Below are 14,144 nucleotides of genomic sequence, written 5' to 3'. Positions count from 1 at the left end.
AACCCGTAGAAGGCGACACGTGTCACATAGCGGAGTAGCGGGTGCAGGGTTCCCACTCCTCGTCCCATAGCCATGCAAGCTCTCTCTCTAAGGATCATGATGGATTGCAAGCGGAGTATGTAATCCATGGGATTGATGCCTTAGATTTTGTTCTTTCCCGTCTCTTCAATGAGTCTGTTTGTACAGGCCTACCACAGTCCTGGTTAGGCAATACCATAGTACCTATCCACAAGTCGGGGGACCCTATGGAGCCGTCGAATTACAGGACCATCATGATTGGCCACGTTATGGCCAAGATCTATGCATCAGTTTTGGAAAGCCGTATAAATGACCATGCCGAGACGACAGGACTCAGAGCCAGAGGGCAGGCTGGATTTCGCAGGGATCATTCGACACTTGACCACATCCTCACACTCAGGGCACTGGTAGAGGATGCGAAGTCACAAAGGCAACGGCTTTATTGTTGCTTCGTGGACTTCAGGAAGGCATTTGACACAGTTCCGCGATTCAGATTTTTCAGAGGATTCGCCAGATGGGCTTCAGTGGAGAGATACAGTGGGCTATCATGGCTTTGTATGAGAGGGTCACTGGTCGGGTTCGGACACGTGAGGGGCTCTCAGAGGAGGTATGCAGCACGATCGGGGTGAAGCAGGGTTGCCCGCTCTCTCCTACTCTCTTTGGATTATATATTGATGAGCTAGAGATGTTTGTACAGATGAGGCGGTGTGGGCTCTACTCTCTCAGGATCCTCCATTCCTATCCTCCTGTATGCGGACGATGTGGTTCTCATTTCCTCTACTGCTCAGGGCCTCCAGGCACATATTGAGGCACTCCACAGGTTTTGCCAGGACAGGGGGTTGACCGTAAACCTTGGCAAGACCAAGGTTATGGTTTTCAACACCTCTGATCGTATTTACAGCACGGATGAGTTTTGCTTCACTTATGACGGACAGCCCATTGAGCTTGTTAGAGAGTACACTTATTTGGGGGCAGTTTTCAGGGGACCGGTCTTCACCATGACATATGCAGCACGAGATAGGATTAGTAAAGGGTATGCTTCGTTGGCTCATCTTGAGCGTCAGTGTTTTCAGTCCCACTTTCAGCATCCCGATACAAAATCCTTTCTTTTTGATACATTGGTGAGACCAGCTGCGATGTATGCAGCTCCTTTCTGGGCAGGAGACCTCGGTGCTGCAGATCGGAGACGAGTAGAGAGGTTACAGATCATCATGTTCTCTCGGCTCATTAGGGCCAAGGCTACAGTTCCGCACGAGATCATGCTAGCAGAGTTTGGAGCTACTCCCCTTGCATTGGATGCAGCGTTTCAGTCGGTCATGTATTTGCACAGGGTTAGGGAGTTTGGAGACTCAGCAGCAGGCAGAGCTCGGTTGCCATGGTTAGCACTTGCATCTTCTATGGAGTTGGCACGATCTGGGGCCCGATACTGCTGGTACTTCAGACTCACTAGGTGGCTCACATCTCTTGGACTAGACATGGATAGACTGCCTCCCTTCTGATACAGCATAGATGCCCCTCATCTCGAGTTGACTCGCCACGAGCTTAGCCAGGTCACGAGAGCAGACTTGCTGCAGCTTCATACGTATCGCACTTGGATTTATCCCACGCAGCTTCCGACGAAGATGGCCACATATCGTGACCACTTCCTTCGGATCTCAGAGGATGGATTTGTCATTCCACCAGGCTATACAGGTATCCACATGTCCCACTCACTGAGGATTGCCCTTGGCCAGCTTAGAGTCTTTTCGCATCAGCTCGAGATAGAGGCTGGTAGGATGCGACGCATGGAGGATGGACGGCGACCAGGCCGAGAGACCAGGATCTGCCCTTGTTGCACCATGGGAGAGGTGGAGTCAGAGGAGCACTTCATTTGCAGATGCCCGCTATATTATGAGCTCAGAGGTAGATTCCATTGTCTTCGGACCTCTCTCACGAGTGATGGACTACGAGGATCAACATTGCCTAGCTCTTTATGTTAGGGAGGCCACTATGCTTCGATGAGACTACCTCAGAGACCATCAGCACAGACCGGAGCGTGATAGAGCTCAGGCACACGCTATACCAGAGGACAGAGACCAGGAGGAGCACGAGGAGGTCAGAGCTCACACAGGACACATGCCTCCACCCTGTGGATGTACATATGAGATGGTTTGTAGACGCCGCAGGATCTTGTTACATAGGGGACGTACTCGCCGCTTCATCTCCAGATGATCCAGGATGATGGCAGCTTTTCGGAGGAGACTTACTCATGGAGATCTCGCCCCACCAGCCGCTCACCTCACCTTTGCTCATATTTGTACTCTCATAGCAGGAGGCAGAGTCGATGGACAGGATTTCCAGTATTATTTTGGTTCTCAGACTCCGTGACACCTGGACTTGTATCTTTGCATTGGCATATTGTACTCATCCCCCCATTTTGCACCCAGGGGCGGTTTCCTTGCATCTAGTTTACTTTTTATTTAGGCTCAGATTCGACATTATGTACTTTCACTTGCATTGTATTGCGTAGCACTTAGATGATATTCGACGATGCCTCTTCTTTGTGGCACGTTGATTTTGTGCTATCTTGTATGCAGAGTTCTTGATGTCCCATGGGCCCATTTTGGCCTTTAGTGGACAATAGTACACTTTCTTTCTTTCTTTCTTTCTCCCAAAAAGTCCCGAGAGGGATGAGAGAGAGAGAGAGGTCTATCCATCATATATATACAAGGCATTCAATCCCCCAACTATGCTTATGGGATTGAAATGCCACAATGCCACGTGTTAGCAAGCACCTCCATGAGCCCTTCATTACAATTAACCAATTAAGCCACGAAAGGGGGCACCCAAGGGGGTTAGTCCATATTCAACACCCCTCGTGGGCTAAGCGCCTTGAAAAGTGAGTTGACCACAAACCAAATGCCAACCCAAGCAACAAGGACATGACATATCGCACGGGGTAGGTCCTCCCAAAGTGCACACAAAGACTCGTCACCACAATACAAACGCAGCGAGCTGCCGGTGCATGCGAGCTGCTCACCAAATTCTTTTTTAGGTGCTTGCTCCGAATCATGACACTTCATAGCAGTCGAGATAGAGACAAGCACCACCATGCATCAGCCACATGCGCAACAGCTGCCACACCACCCAGAAGAGTTGCCACGTGTCAACACTTGTGACAGCCGAACAAGCTCTGATACCATGTTGGAACCTATAGAGGGTGCAGGGGTCCCCCTCCCCCTCCCATAGCCACGCAACTCTCTCTGTCTTTCCCAAAAAGTCATGAGCAGGATGAGAGATAGAGGTCTATCGACCATATATATACAAGGCATTCAATCCCCCAACTATGCTTATGGGATTGAAATGCCACAATGCCATGTGTTAGCAAGCGCCTCCATGAGCCCACATACCCTTCATGACAATTAACCAATTAAGCGACACAATGCATTCACAGGATATGATGGTAGACCTTCCAAAAATGCATGCATTTTCAAAGCACATTTGTGAGGGCTGCTTAGTCTATAAGATGCACAGGTTCTTCTTTCCCAAGGATGGGACTGTTGGTGCATCTCATAAGTTCAACTTGGTTCATAGGACCGATGCAAATCCCATCTCTTGGAGGCTACTCTTACTTTATCACATTTGTGAATAATCCAAGCCCAATGTCTTTGCTTGTTTCAAGCATTTTCTTGTCATGACTGGAAGCACAAAAAAGTTCGAAGATGGCTCTTGGATACTCTAAAGGAGAGTAAACACGTTGAACCTTTGGCTTCCGGTACAAGAAGTGTGCAACGTCAGATGCATGGTCATTTTTTGGATGTTGCATTGATTTGCCACGGCCTGTAATGAGGAGCCTTTGATGCATTTGACACCCAAGAGTGGATGGATGCTATGAAAACTGAATTGGATCCCATTCACCAAAATGGCACATGGGTGTTGTGTGACTTGCCTCTTGCCAAGCGTGCCGTCGGCACAAAGTGAGTCTACAAGTTGAAGCGGAATGCCATTTCTGCAAATCAGCCTTAACAGTTGCAATTTGCCAAAAGGGTTATCAGCCTTAAAGGCTGCGATTTGCTCCGAAGGTGGCCCCGTGATTATCACTCATCCATATAAAGAATCAAAAAGAGAAAAAAATCCACCTTCCAAAACTGAAGCGTTGTTTCTGTGGGGCTGTTCTGAAAACCAAGGCACATCAAATGCGCATAAATCTTGGCATACCACCCCAATCCATATAAGGCCTTACGTAGATGGCATACGTAGATGACCAACCTCAAAACCAGGAGGTGGGTTGACATAAGACTTCCTCAAGCAACTCACCATGAAGAAAGGCAGTCTTAATGTTCAGTTAATGAACCTCCCAATGCCCATGAGCTGCAATAGCTATGACAGACTTTTGCTATGACAGATCTGAGTCAGTCGCATTATCCAACTTGCTCATTTTGAGGGGGGGGCATTATGATGAGCTAGTCCAAGTATATTGAACAGCTCTTGCATCACTTTCAGTTTGAGGATTGTAAGCGGGTTTCAACACCTTTGGAGCCTAGCTTCCGTTTCTCCTTCGAGTATTGGAGTGATCCATTTGATGGTACTCTATATCAGAAGGCTGTTGGTTGCTTGATTTATTTGTGCCAACCTCGGCCTGATTTGCAGTATGCAGTTTCTGAGTTAAACAGGTCTATGCACAAACCCAGTACACAACATTGGTAGGTAGTGAAATGTGTCTTCCATTAGTTGAAGGGCACACAACATTTGGGGCTTCTCTATGATGTGCTGGTCATGGACGCTTTTATGGATAGTGATTGGGCTGGTTGTTATGACAATGACTGGGCTGCTTTGTGCATATCTTGGTTCAGCAAGAAGCAGCCTACTATTGCTACTTTTAGCTATAAGGCTGAGTACAGGGAAGCCTTTATAGATACTATGGAATGTGTTTGGCTACACACGCTACTTGTAGATCATGATGTTAGCCAAACATCTTCGACTACAATCCACACTGATAGTCAAAATGCCTAGGCTATTGCGCGCAATCATGTGTTTCATGTGCGTACAAAGAACATAGAGGTTGACTATCATTATGTCCGAGAATGACTGTCAGCTGAAACATACTGTCGTCTTGTGTTCCGACGGAGGATAACTTGGTAGATCTTGTCACGAAGGCTTTACCATGACCCAAGCTAGAAGCTTTTCAGCAAGCTTTACACTTGGTACTTTTTGTCACGTGATTCTGCCCTTCCTGTACTATCATACTTTGCTATATCTCATCATGAATGAACATGCGCAACCATGATTTAGATTCTAGGTATTTTTGAGATGTTTCCAGGATACATCAACCATACCATGGAGGGAGGTTTGTTGCCACATTATCCGTGGTATGAGCCTTGTTGTCAATTAGGACACTTGGTCCACTTGAGACATCTAGGACACTTTGTTTGGTCCACTTGGGACACCTAGTACTGGTCCTAGGGTATTATCTGTTATGTTGTACGTTCAGTTTCATTATTATTCCTGCAGTCCGTGTACGTTGCTTCAGCTCCCTATTCCGTGGTGTGTGTTGGCTGTCTCCTCCACCCCAACAAATCTCATCGGTGGATCGTTGCAGAGGCCACTCTTATAGGGAAGGAATCATCATCGATGACAAGCTTGATGAGAAGGTGGCATCATCCTCAAGAGGCCTCATTGAACTAGCCATCAATGCCCTTATTTGGGCCGGACCTCAATTCGGAGAGGGGATAGAATGGCCACCGTCTCATAAAAGATACAAAGTAAAAAAATAGAGATATGCTTAAAATAGAGAATAAAAGAAATAGTTGGAAACACGAACATAACAATACAAGGTAGAATTTAAGGTAGAATTTATTACTAAAATCCCAATTATGATCCAAACAAGAAAGATGTTTGCCATAGGAGTGGGCAACAATGCGTTTGTACAGCATGCCGGCCAGCATCCATAATGGGCCCATCTTCATCAACCATATAGGAAATATTTGCGTAGCATCTCTCTTGTAAATATAGGGACACAATCTTTTTTTTTTGTGGGAAGAAATCTTTTATTGCTGTAGAATAATTACATTCATAGTTACTTCAAAAAACGAAGTAACTACTACTCAACTAAAGATCTCAGTATAAGCTGTATACACATCTCAATATAGGGACACAATCACTAATCACTCTCCTCTTTACCCCTCCTCTTGCCGTTCCCACCCCTCCCCTGCTCCCTTTCCACTATATGGTTGAATTTTTTTCAATTGGTCATCCATATTAATTACTTTCCTCTATACACCTCCCCTTGCCTTCACTAGATTCATAGGGGTATGGAGCTAGCTCCCCCAACAGCTTGAGGAGTGAAGCCGAGCACTAGAATACTTAAGAGGGGCTAGTAGTATAATGCTAGAGATCAATGCAGCCCAATGGCCAGATGGGCTTAGCAAATTCCCCACCCCAGATGATCAACTCTCTAGGGTAGGGGAACTTAGAGTCGTCTTCTTGCATTATGACATCGGTCTACCATTCTGAGTATGCTTTAGTATCGGCCCTAGGTCCTAGAGGGTCGCTTTAGTTGGAATTGAGCTTAGAGACAAAGATCTTTGGAATGATTGGGTCTATTGAGAGTGGCTAAGGATCCGAGTGGTTGGTCGTTTGAGAGTTCATCTCTCCGAGCTGGTCATCTTTGTGTATATGGTTAGCTCATGTGTAGTGCACATGTCTAGCAAGTATGCCCCATATGGTGTGATAGTGTGTGTTTGCTGAGTTACGTTTGAACTTTCCTATTGGAATGTCTAGTTGTGGGACTTATGGGATCCTCTTAAAAACTCAATATTTCTACTTGCACGTCTATAGTCTTGGCATTTAAGTCCCTGAGAAGTAGGATCTTCCCTTGTTGCATGTATCTTTGGATATCCTCATAGAGTGCCAAAAATAGTGATACGTATCCCCTCCTTGTGAAAGTCCTAGCATAGTCGGATGTCTAGGAGGAAAGTAGCATGCAGCAATGTATAGACTTGTGGCTTAGGGCCTTTGACATTAGATCCACATATATCGAGCATGCTCATCCGTGCTTGTGATGGTTATTGGAAAAGAGATTGAAACGGAACTACTACCCCCTCGCTTTGAGTTTCTACCCATCAATATGGGTCTTTGTCTGATGTGTGGACAGGCATGTATAGTTGTGTACTAAAGGTATCCCTCTCTATGGACTGTAAGTGCTTAAAAATTTCCCCAAAATAAATACACATAAAACATGCTAAGAGCTTCATATCATACATGTTTCTGTGTGAAAGAAGATTTTCTGTACATTTTATTCTCTAAAGAAAGAAAACTACAAGAGGCCTCATACACTAGGACACTGAATGTCTAGCAACACAGGAAATATATAAGAGAGAGCAAAGGCAAAGGAATGGAGAGAGAAGAAAAGAGTGGATTAAATAAATAGTGGCAGGCCAAGGGTGCTGCCAATGAGTTTCGGACAAGGGTAAGTCTGCGCCACTTTGGGCCGAACGTATGTTCGAGCCACCATGGGATGCCTGAGTCATCTTCAAGCAAAGGGTGCGTTCGAGCCACTTATGGCCCAAAAGTCCATTCGAGCCACATTTGAACCAAGGCTATCTTTAAGCCGCCTATTTTACATATTGTACTTTTAACCATCTTCAAGTAGACGTTATGTTGTAGTATTCCCATGGAAGTTCACCAAGAGAATGGATTAGAGTGGTGCCAGAGTTGGCTATGCCCAAGGAGGAATCGGTGACGGTCAGAGCAAAGCTGCACTCACAGTTGTAGTAGGGAGCAGAGAATGTGACAAGTCACAAGGAGCAAGGGATTAGAGGCATTAGAGTGTTGATGGAGTAATCAGAGCATCATCCCAAGAAAACATCAATTGAGGAGTATCTCTTTAGTTCAATAGAGCTATTGGGACGGAAATCTACCAAGGGATTCGTGAAGAATAGGGACGCAGGCTTTCCTAACAACAAGGGGTAGGCATGTTAGGAGGAAGTAGACAAAAAGGGGGGCAGAATGAACTGAAGAGAAGATTGCGCAAAAATGTAAAAGAGGAGAAGGCTCGAACTATGAGCCGCCATAGTAACAGAGGTTTGAGGTCATACATCGGAATTTTGTTGAATTTTCTCTGACAGGTATCAGGAGGAGCATGAGGAGGTCAGAGCTCACACAGGACACATGCCTCCACCCTGTGGATGTACATATGAGATGGTTTGTAGACGCCGCAGGATCTTGTTACATAGGGGACGTACTCGCCGCTTCATCTCCAGACGATCCAGGATGATGGCAGCTTTTCGGAGGAGACTTACTCATGGAGATCTCGCCCTACCAGCTGCTCACGTCACTTTTGCTCAGATTTGTACTCTCATAGCAGGAGGCAGAGTCGATGGACAGGATTTCCAGTATTATTTTGGTTCTCAGACTCCGTGATACATGGACTTGTATCTTTGCATTGACATATTGTACTCATCCCCCCATTTTGCACCCAGGGGCGGTTTCCTTGCATCTAGCTTACTTTGTATTTAGGCTCGGATTTGACATTATGTACTTTCACTTGCATTGTATTGCGTAGCACTTAGATGATATTCGACGATGCCTCTTCTTTGTGGCACGTTGATTTTGTGCTATCTTGTACGCAGAGTTCTTGATGTCCCATGAGCCCATTTTGGCCTTTAGTGGACAATAATACACTTTCTTTCTTTCTTTCTTTCTATTGTCTCCCATCTACATTCTTTGTTATTTTTAATCTCATGGTGTCCATTGTTGTCTTTTTGATGTTGATTAAATGCACCCTAGCTCTAGGCACACACCATGCCTCCTCACGTAAGCGATCACAGGCTGGCTATAACACTTCCATAAATGTGGACACATTTTTAGAAACAATGGGACAAAATGAGTCCAAAAGAGAGTCTTGGCTGAAGACATCAACAATTTTGGTGTGTAGTATAGGATTTGAACGTGCTACATAACCCCAGGTCTTGATCTTGCAACATAGTGCGATTTCTAAATCGATAGCCCAGCATTCTAATCCATCCAAATGCATCTAACTTTCATACTGGAAATGGTGCTAGGAGTTATTTCTAGGAATGCTATTTTGACTTAGAAATTAGGGTGTAAGCGTTTTCTTACAAGCTTATTCTCATGTAATTCTCTAGTTCTGCCCCTCTTTGTAATCAGAATGCTATTTAAGTTCAGTTAGTATGTGTATACTGGTTTTATGGTGACATTTTACTTTTGCATGCACATCTGGAATTCAGGTCAAAACTTTCTAACAGCCTGTCCTGCTGCTCCAGCCGTATACAGATGATCCTAGAAATTGTGGATTAGAAGTGTCCAGTCAAAATTTTATCTTTAAAGAGTCATTAGAGGCCGACAAGAGAAAGCTCCAGGTGAGTATTGTGCATGCATGATTGTTTTTCCAAATCCATTAGGAATCTTTGTAAGCGTTATGCGAATTAGTGTAGGATATTTATGCAAAGTTTTCCTTGAAGCATACAGGTGGCGGTGCATGCAATTGGGGATGCAGCTAACGATAGGGTGTTGACTACTGTTGCGGCAGTCATTGCAACAAATGGTCTGCGCGATCGAAGATTTAGGGTACGAAACTGAGTTTGAATTTCCATGTTATGTTTTAATCCTTCCAGTTTTATTGTCTTACTCACTCTAATAAATATTCCTTAGGAATGCTGTAACATGATGTGCCTTGTTCTGAAGAAAGGAAAATGTCAATTGTATCTTCTTTTAAATGGCTAAGTAAAATGGATCACGTAAATCAAACAAAGAGGGCATAAACCACTCATGTAATGTCCCAATATATATGTTACGAAGGGAGATAAAGTCTTTCCAATCATGTAAAAAAAAGTCGACAAAGTCTTTCCAATCACGTAAAAATTGAGTTCAGTACAGTTGGCTGGAGAGATTCTTGCCAGAGCTAAATCAACAAAAGGATAATGTTGTAGGGCAAAATGCCACCTTCTGCCATATACTCATAAGGTGAAGGAAGATCTGAAATCCCAGTATGTGAGGAAGGTCGCTGATTGGTCTCTCACTGCCTGAGGTCTCACAATACCTGCTCCACTGACTTGCTAGAGTGTGCATGATCTCCTGCCAAATCTATGACAATACCCACCTGCCCTCCATTTACTCTTCTCCAATGACATCTTTACAGCAAGTACACCTGAACATACAGAGAAGTATGCTAAAGAGAATCTCCCAAGCAATCTGCTTTAGGACGAGCAAGTCACGATTGATGCTTTAAGTGTTTCTCTGAAGGAGAGTGACAACTTAAGTGGGGATCTTTGATGATGTGGGATATAGAATGTTTAGTCAAGGCTCTGCCTCGTGAAGTTATCACTTTCTTGTTGCAGACCTGCATGACACACATCTCCAGCTTGGTAGAGAGGCAACTTTCCAAACCAGATGTGTGTAGGTTTAGTTTGAGCCAAAGACAACACTTTGTAATCTCCATGTAATAAAAGCATCCTTCACAATTCGTACATGTGTATCTGTTGTAACAATGTATCCACTGCAATACTGTAGTGCTGAATGATCCTAGGAGAAACTTGCATGACTTAATGATCGTTATAATGTGCCTCTTCATTACTGATGAGGCAATCAAGAACAAATTGTGGGCATTTCTACGATCAAACTTCTTCTGCTTCTCAGTAGAAGGAGTGACAGGAGTAGTAGAAGTGGCAGTGGTGGTAGAAGATGATCTAGAATGAGCTGCACCTGCTGGCCTAGTCTCATCACCACTCGCAATGTCCAATAAATTCTTGCCAACCAGAATATTCTTGAGCATGAATGACCACAATGCATAGTTGGGTCCTTCCAACTTATTACCCTCGGTCATCATAATACCAAAGCTCTCATTCTAAGACATCCTAACTGCAAAAATAACTCTGACTGCAAATGCACCTGCGAATAAAAATGCAACTGAAATAAAAGTGCCTTTGACTGCTCTGTGCAATCACAGCATAAATGGTATCAACCACTGCAAAGTGGAACTGATTGATTTGCAATCAAATCAAAGAATGCACTTCAAGTGGATATGTATGCCTGTGGGCACACGAAAATCCCCAAATGCAATCTGAAAAATGCACCTTGAGTGCAAATGTGTGCCTTTCAGCACACCAAATTCCGAAGTGCACCTACAAAATTAACCTGTGCACCAAAGAAATGTGCAGGAGCAACTATTGTATGGAAGGGCTGATGGCAAGCAGTATGGAATGTACTGTGTACGGGCAGGTGACTGGTGGACCTGAGAGCTGCTGACTAGCGACAGGTCTGTACTGCCTATACGTGAACATATGTAGCTGTAAGGTACGTGTACGGCAGGTACAACGCTGAACCGTATGATGGTATGGACATCAGTATGGCAACTTGACAGCACAGATGTACGGAGTTGCTTGCGGGTTGCAAGTACAACTGTACAGACAGCTGCAGGTACGATGCATTGTACAGCGTAGGTACAGTGAGCTGTATGGCGTGCAGCAACTACGAAATTTTGTGCAGTTTGTACGGGACTGTACATAGTGTGACACTGTGCACTATTAGTTCATTTAGATAAAGTCTGCCCTTATAACTTACTCCCCCCCCCCCCCCCACAATGGGTTGACTGGACTAGGGTTTCAGAGTTATCCCTCCAAGTGACGTTCCATTACTTTGAGTTGTACAGTGCTGCTGCAATAACACAGCTTACTCTTTACCTTTTAGCTGCTGCATTTCTCAGTGCAAAGCCCTACCCTATGCATTCCAGCTTATTTTGGAAGACTTTGTCATGAGAAAATGACAGCTACAGCTTCAGTCGGCTACCCAAGTTCTGTCGCCATCTGCACCAACCTGTTTGCTGAGCTGTGACTCCATCTGGAGCAGTCTGGTGCCTCCTTCATGCTGTCTAGAGCTGTCTGTGCTGTTTTCTGCATGTACAACTTACCTGCAGCAGTTTGAAGCAAATTCTCTGCACTATGCCTCTTCTGGGAGCTTCCTGACCTGTTGCCGTACTGTGCGAGTTCTTTTGAAGCTCTTTTCAGCTGTTTTGAGCTGATATTTTCTGCACAAGATCTGCTGCAGCATTTATGAGCTCAATTGTTCCTATCTTGGGGCTCCAACCGCCAGCAAATCAGTTCTTTGAAGGCGTAAATCAGGCGACTACTGTCTTTGTGCAAATTTTCAGTTGCTCCTGTGAATTTTGGAGCTATTCATCTGCCTTTGAGGCATTTCTATGCACTTTTGTGGAGCACTTCCTCCAAGAGAATATATCGAACTGTTTTGGCATTGTTTTCTTAGTTGGTGAGCTTCTAGAAGGAGATGTGCAGTGGACTGTTGCCTCAGTTAGACTTCTTGCAGTTGTTGTCATTGGTGCACTTGTTGTGCAGTCTGCAGCATTTTTGGGCCTGCTTTGCCCTTTCTCTTGCACATTTGCCTTTGTGTTTGGGGTTTTGTTTGCAGGTCGTCTCAATTGCAGCATTGTGTAGGCAGCATATCTTTTGGTTCTAAAGTTTGTGCAGGCCATTGACCTTTTCTGGTCAGAATCAGACAATTGCACTTGCCTTAGTACCATCATTTAATTCATTCAGTTTTCTTTGGGATCTTTGCATTTGTGCCTTATTTGCAATGGCAAACAATGACCTTTTGGTATGCTTGCTCTTGATGACAAGCTTGATGGGACCAACTACCCCATGTGGTCATACATTACACGTCATGTGTTGGTGTCCAATAACTGTGGAGCTATTTTAGATTTTGAGGTGAGACCTTCGTCATGGGTACATGAGTATAAAAAAATATGCATCAGCATGCTCCTATCACATATGCCTGTGACGGATGGATACAATACTTTGCACATGCCTTAATCTTATTCACTACAAGTTTCATGAAAAATATTATGTTCATTCGATAGCATTTGCATCATCAGGCATGGAGATTTTCTTATTTTCCACTGCATCTCATACCTGTGTTAAGAAATATGCATTAGCATGCTCCTATCACTGAGACATGCCTACTTGGGAAATGCATGGTGTTTCTTTCCCGAAAGATGGGAGTGTTTGTGCATTCGGTAAGCTTGCTCCTGAAGACAAGCTTGATGGGACCAAGTACCCCATGTGGTCATACATTCCACGTCATGTGTTGGTGTCCAATAACTTGTGGAGCTATTGTAGGTTTTGAGGTGAGATTTCCACTACACCCACCGCTACGTTGGTAATGCTGTTGTCTCTTCATCTTTTGCCGCTACCGGCCCTGTGCCTCCGACTCAAGATTAGGTCAGATGGGATGGCAGAGATGCTCAAGCTCTTTGTATTAGGTTCACAATGAAGCATAGGTTGCAAATCTGCAGAAGTAATTAGGTGGTTTGAAAATGGATGAACGGGAAAGTATGAATGCCAATTTGACAAAGGTCAAGGACTTCAAAGAGCAATTGGCCAATGTTGATGAGGTGATGCCAGACTGGCATCCATGACGCTGAGTGGACTTCTTGACTCCTATCAAGGGTTTGCTAACACATTGAGGTTGATTGCCATAGGAAATCCCATCCATTATAGCTTTGACCAGTTGGTTACTCTGATGTTTTAGGAGGAGCAAAGCCGCACTAGTTGGAATGCTTTGATCCCTGGTGATTAGTCTTTTGCTACCCATCATAAGGATAATGCAAAAACAACAAAGCCTCATGGTAAACCCAAGCACAATTGTGGTAGTACTTTGAAGCCAACAAAAATGCAGAGAATAGAAAGAAAAGATGCAATCATTGCACGAAATGAGTTCATGATATCTCAAAAATGCCGAAAGCACATAGAGTCAGAGATGATGAAGGAGCAATTGCAGTTACTGATGCTTCCTCTTCTCATAAGAAGGGTGAATCAGCCAATGTTTCTCATCATGATTGGGATTTTGTGGTCACATACAGGTATAATCCCTCCATTCATGACTCTTGCATGGCAATTTTAGATGCATGCAGGTGTTTGGACAGTGGTGCTTCTAAGCACATCACTTCTTGTGAGAAGCTTTTTCTTTCTCTGCATGGTGCACTGATGGGGGCACAATGACTTGTGTCAAAAATGCATCTTATGTTGTGAAGGGCATTAGCCAAGTTAAACTTGCAGCAGCATCATCAGGTGATTCTGCCTCTATACAGGATGTTTTGTATGTTCCAGGGGTCAAAA

The 14,144-nt window shown here is 44.4% G+C and overlaps 1 protein-coding gene across 3 annotated transcripts in view; it reads left to right on the top strand.

The window, feature by feature from the left end:
• Positions 1-14,144, top strand: part of LAF3 (Amidohydrolase family) — a 259,740-nt gene that overhangs the window by 177,190 nt on the left and 68,406 nt on the right. For all 3 annotated transcript variants that reach the window (XM_087400545.1, XM_087400544.1, XM_087400546.1), the window contains 2 exons: positions 9,282-9,377; positions 9,487-9,585. In XM_087400545.1, coding sequence (XP_087256671.1) covers positions 9,282-9,377; positions 9,487-9,585 — 195 coding nt within the window. The remainder of the gene's footprint in view (positions 1-9,281; positions 9,378-9,486; positions 9,586-14,144) is intronic.

The sequence above is a fragment of the Dipteris shenzhenensis genome, chromosome 29, assembly GCF_047967505.1.
Source record: "Dipteris shenzhenensis isolate YYH24624 ecotype China chromosome 29, Dip_SZ_1.0, whole genome shotgun sequence".
Taxonomy (NCBI): domain Eukaryota; kingdom Viridiplantae; phylum Streptophyta; class Polypodiopsida; order Gleicheniales; family Dipteridaceae; genus Dipteris; species Dipteris shenzhenensis.
Note: the sequence above shows the minus strand (reverse complement) of the source record. Positions and strands in the feature narration are given on the sequence as shown.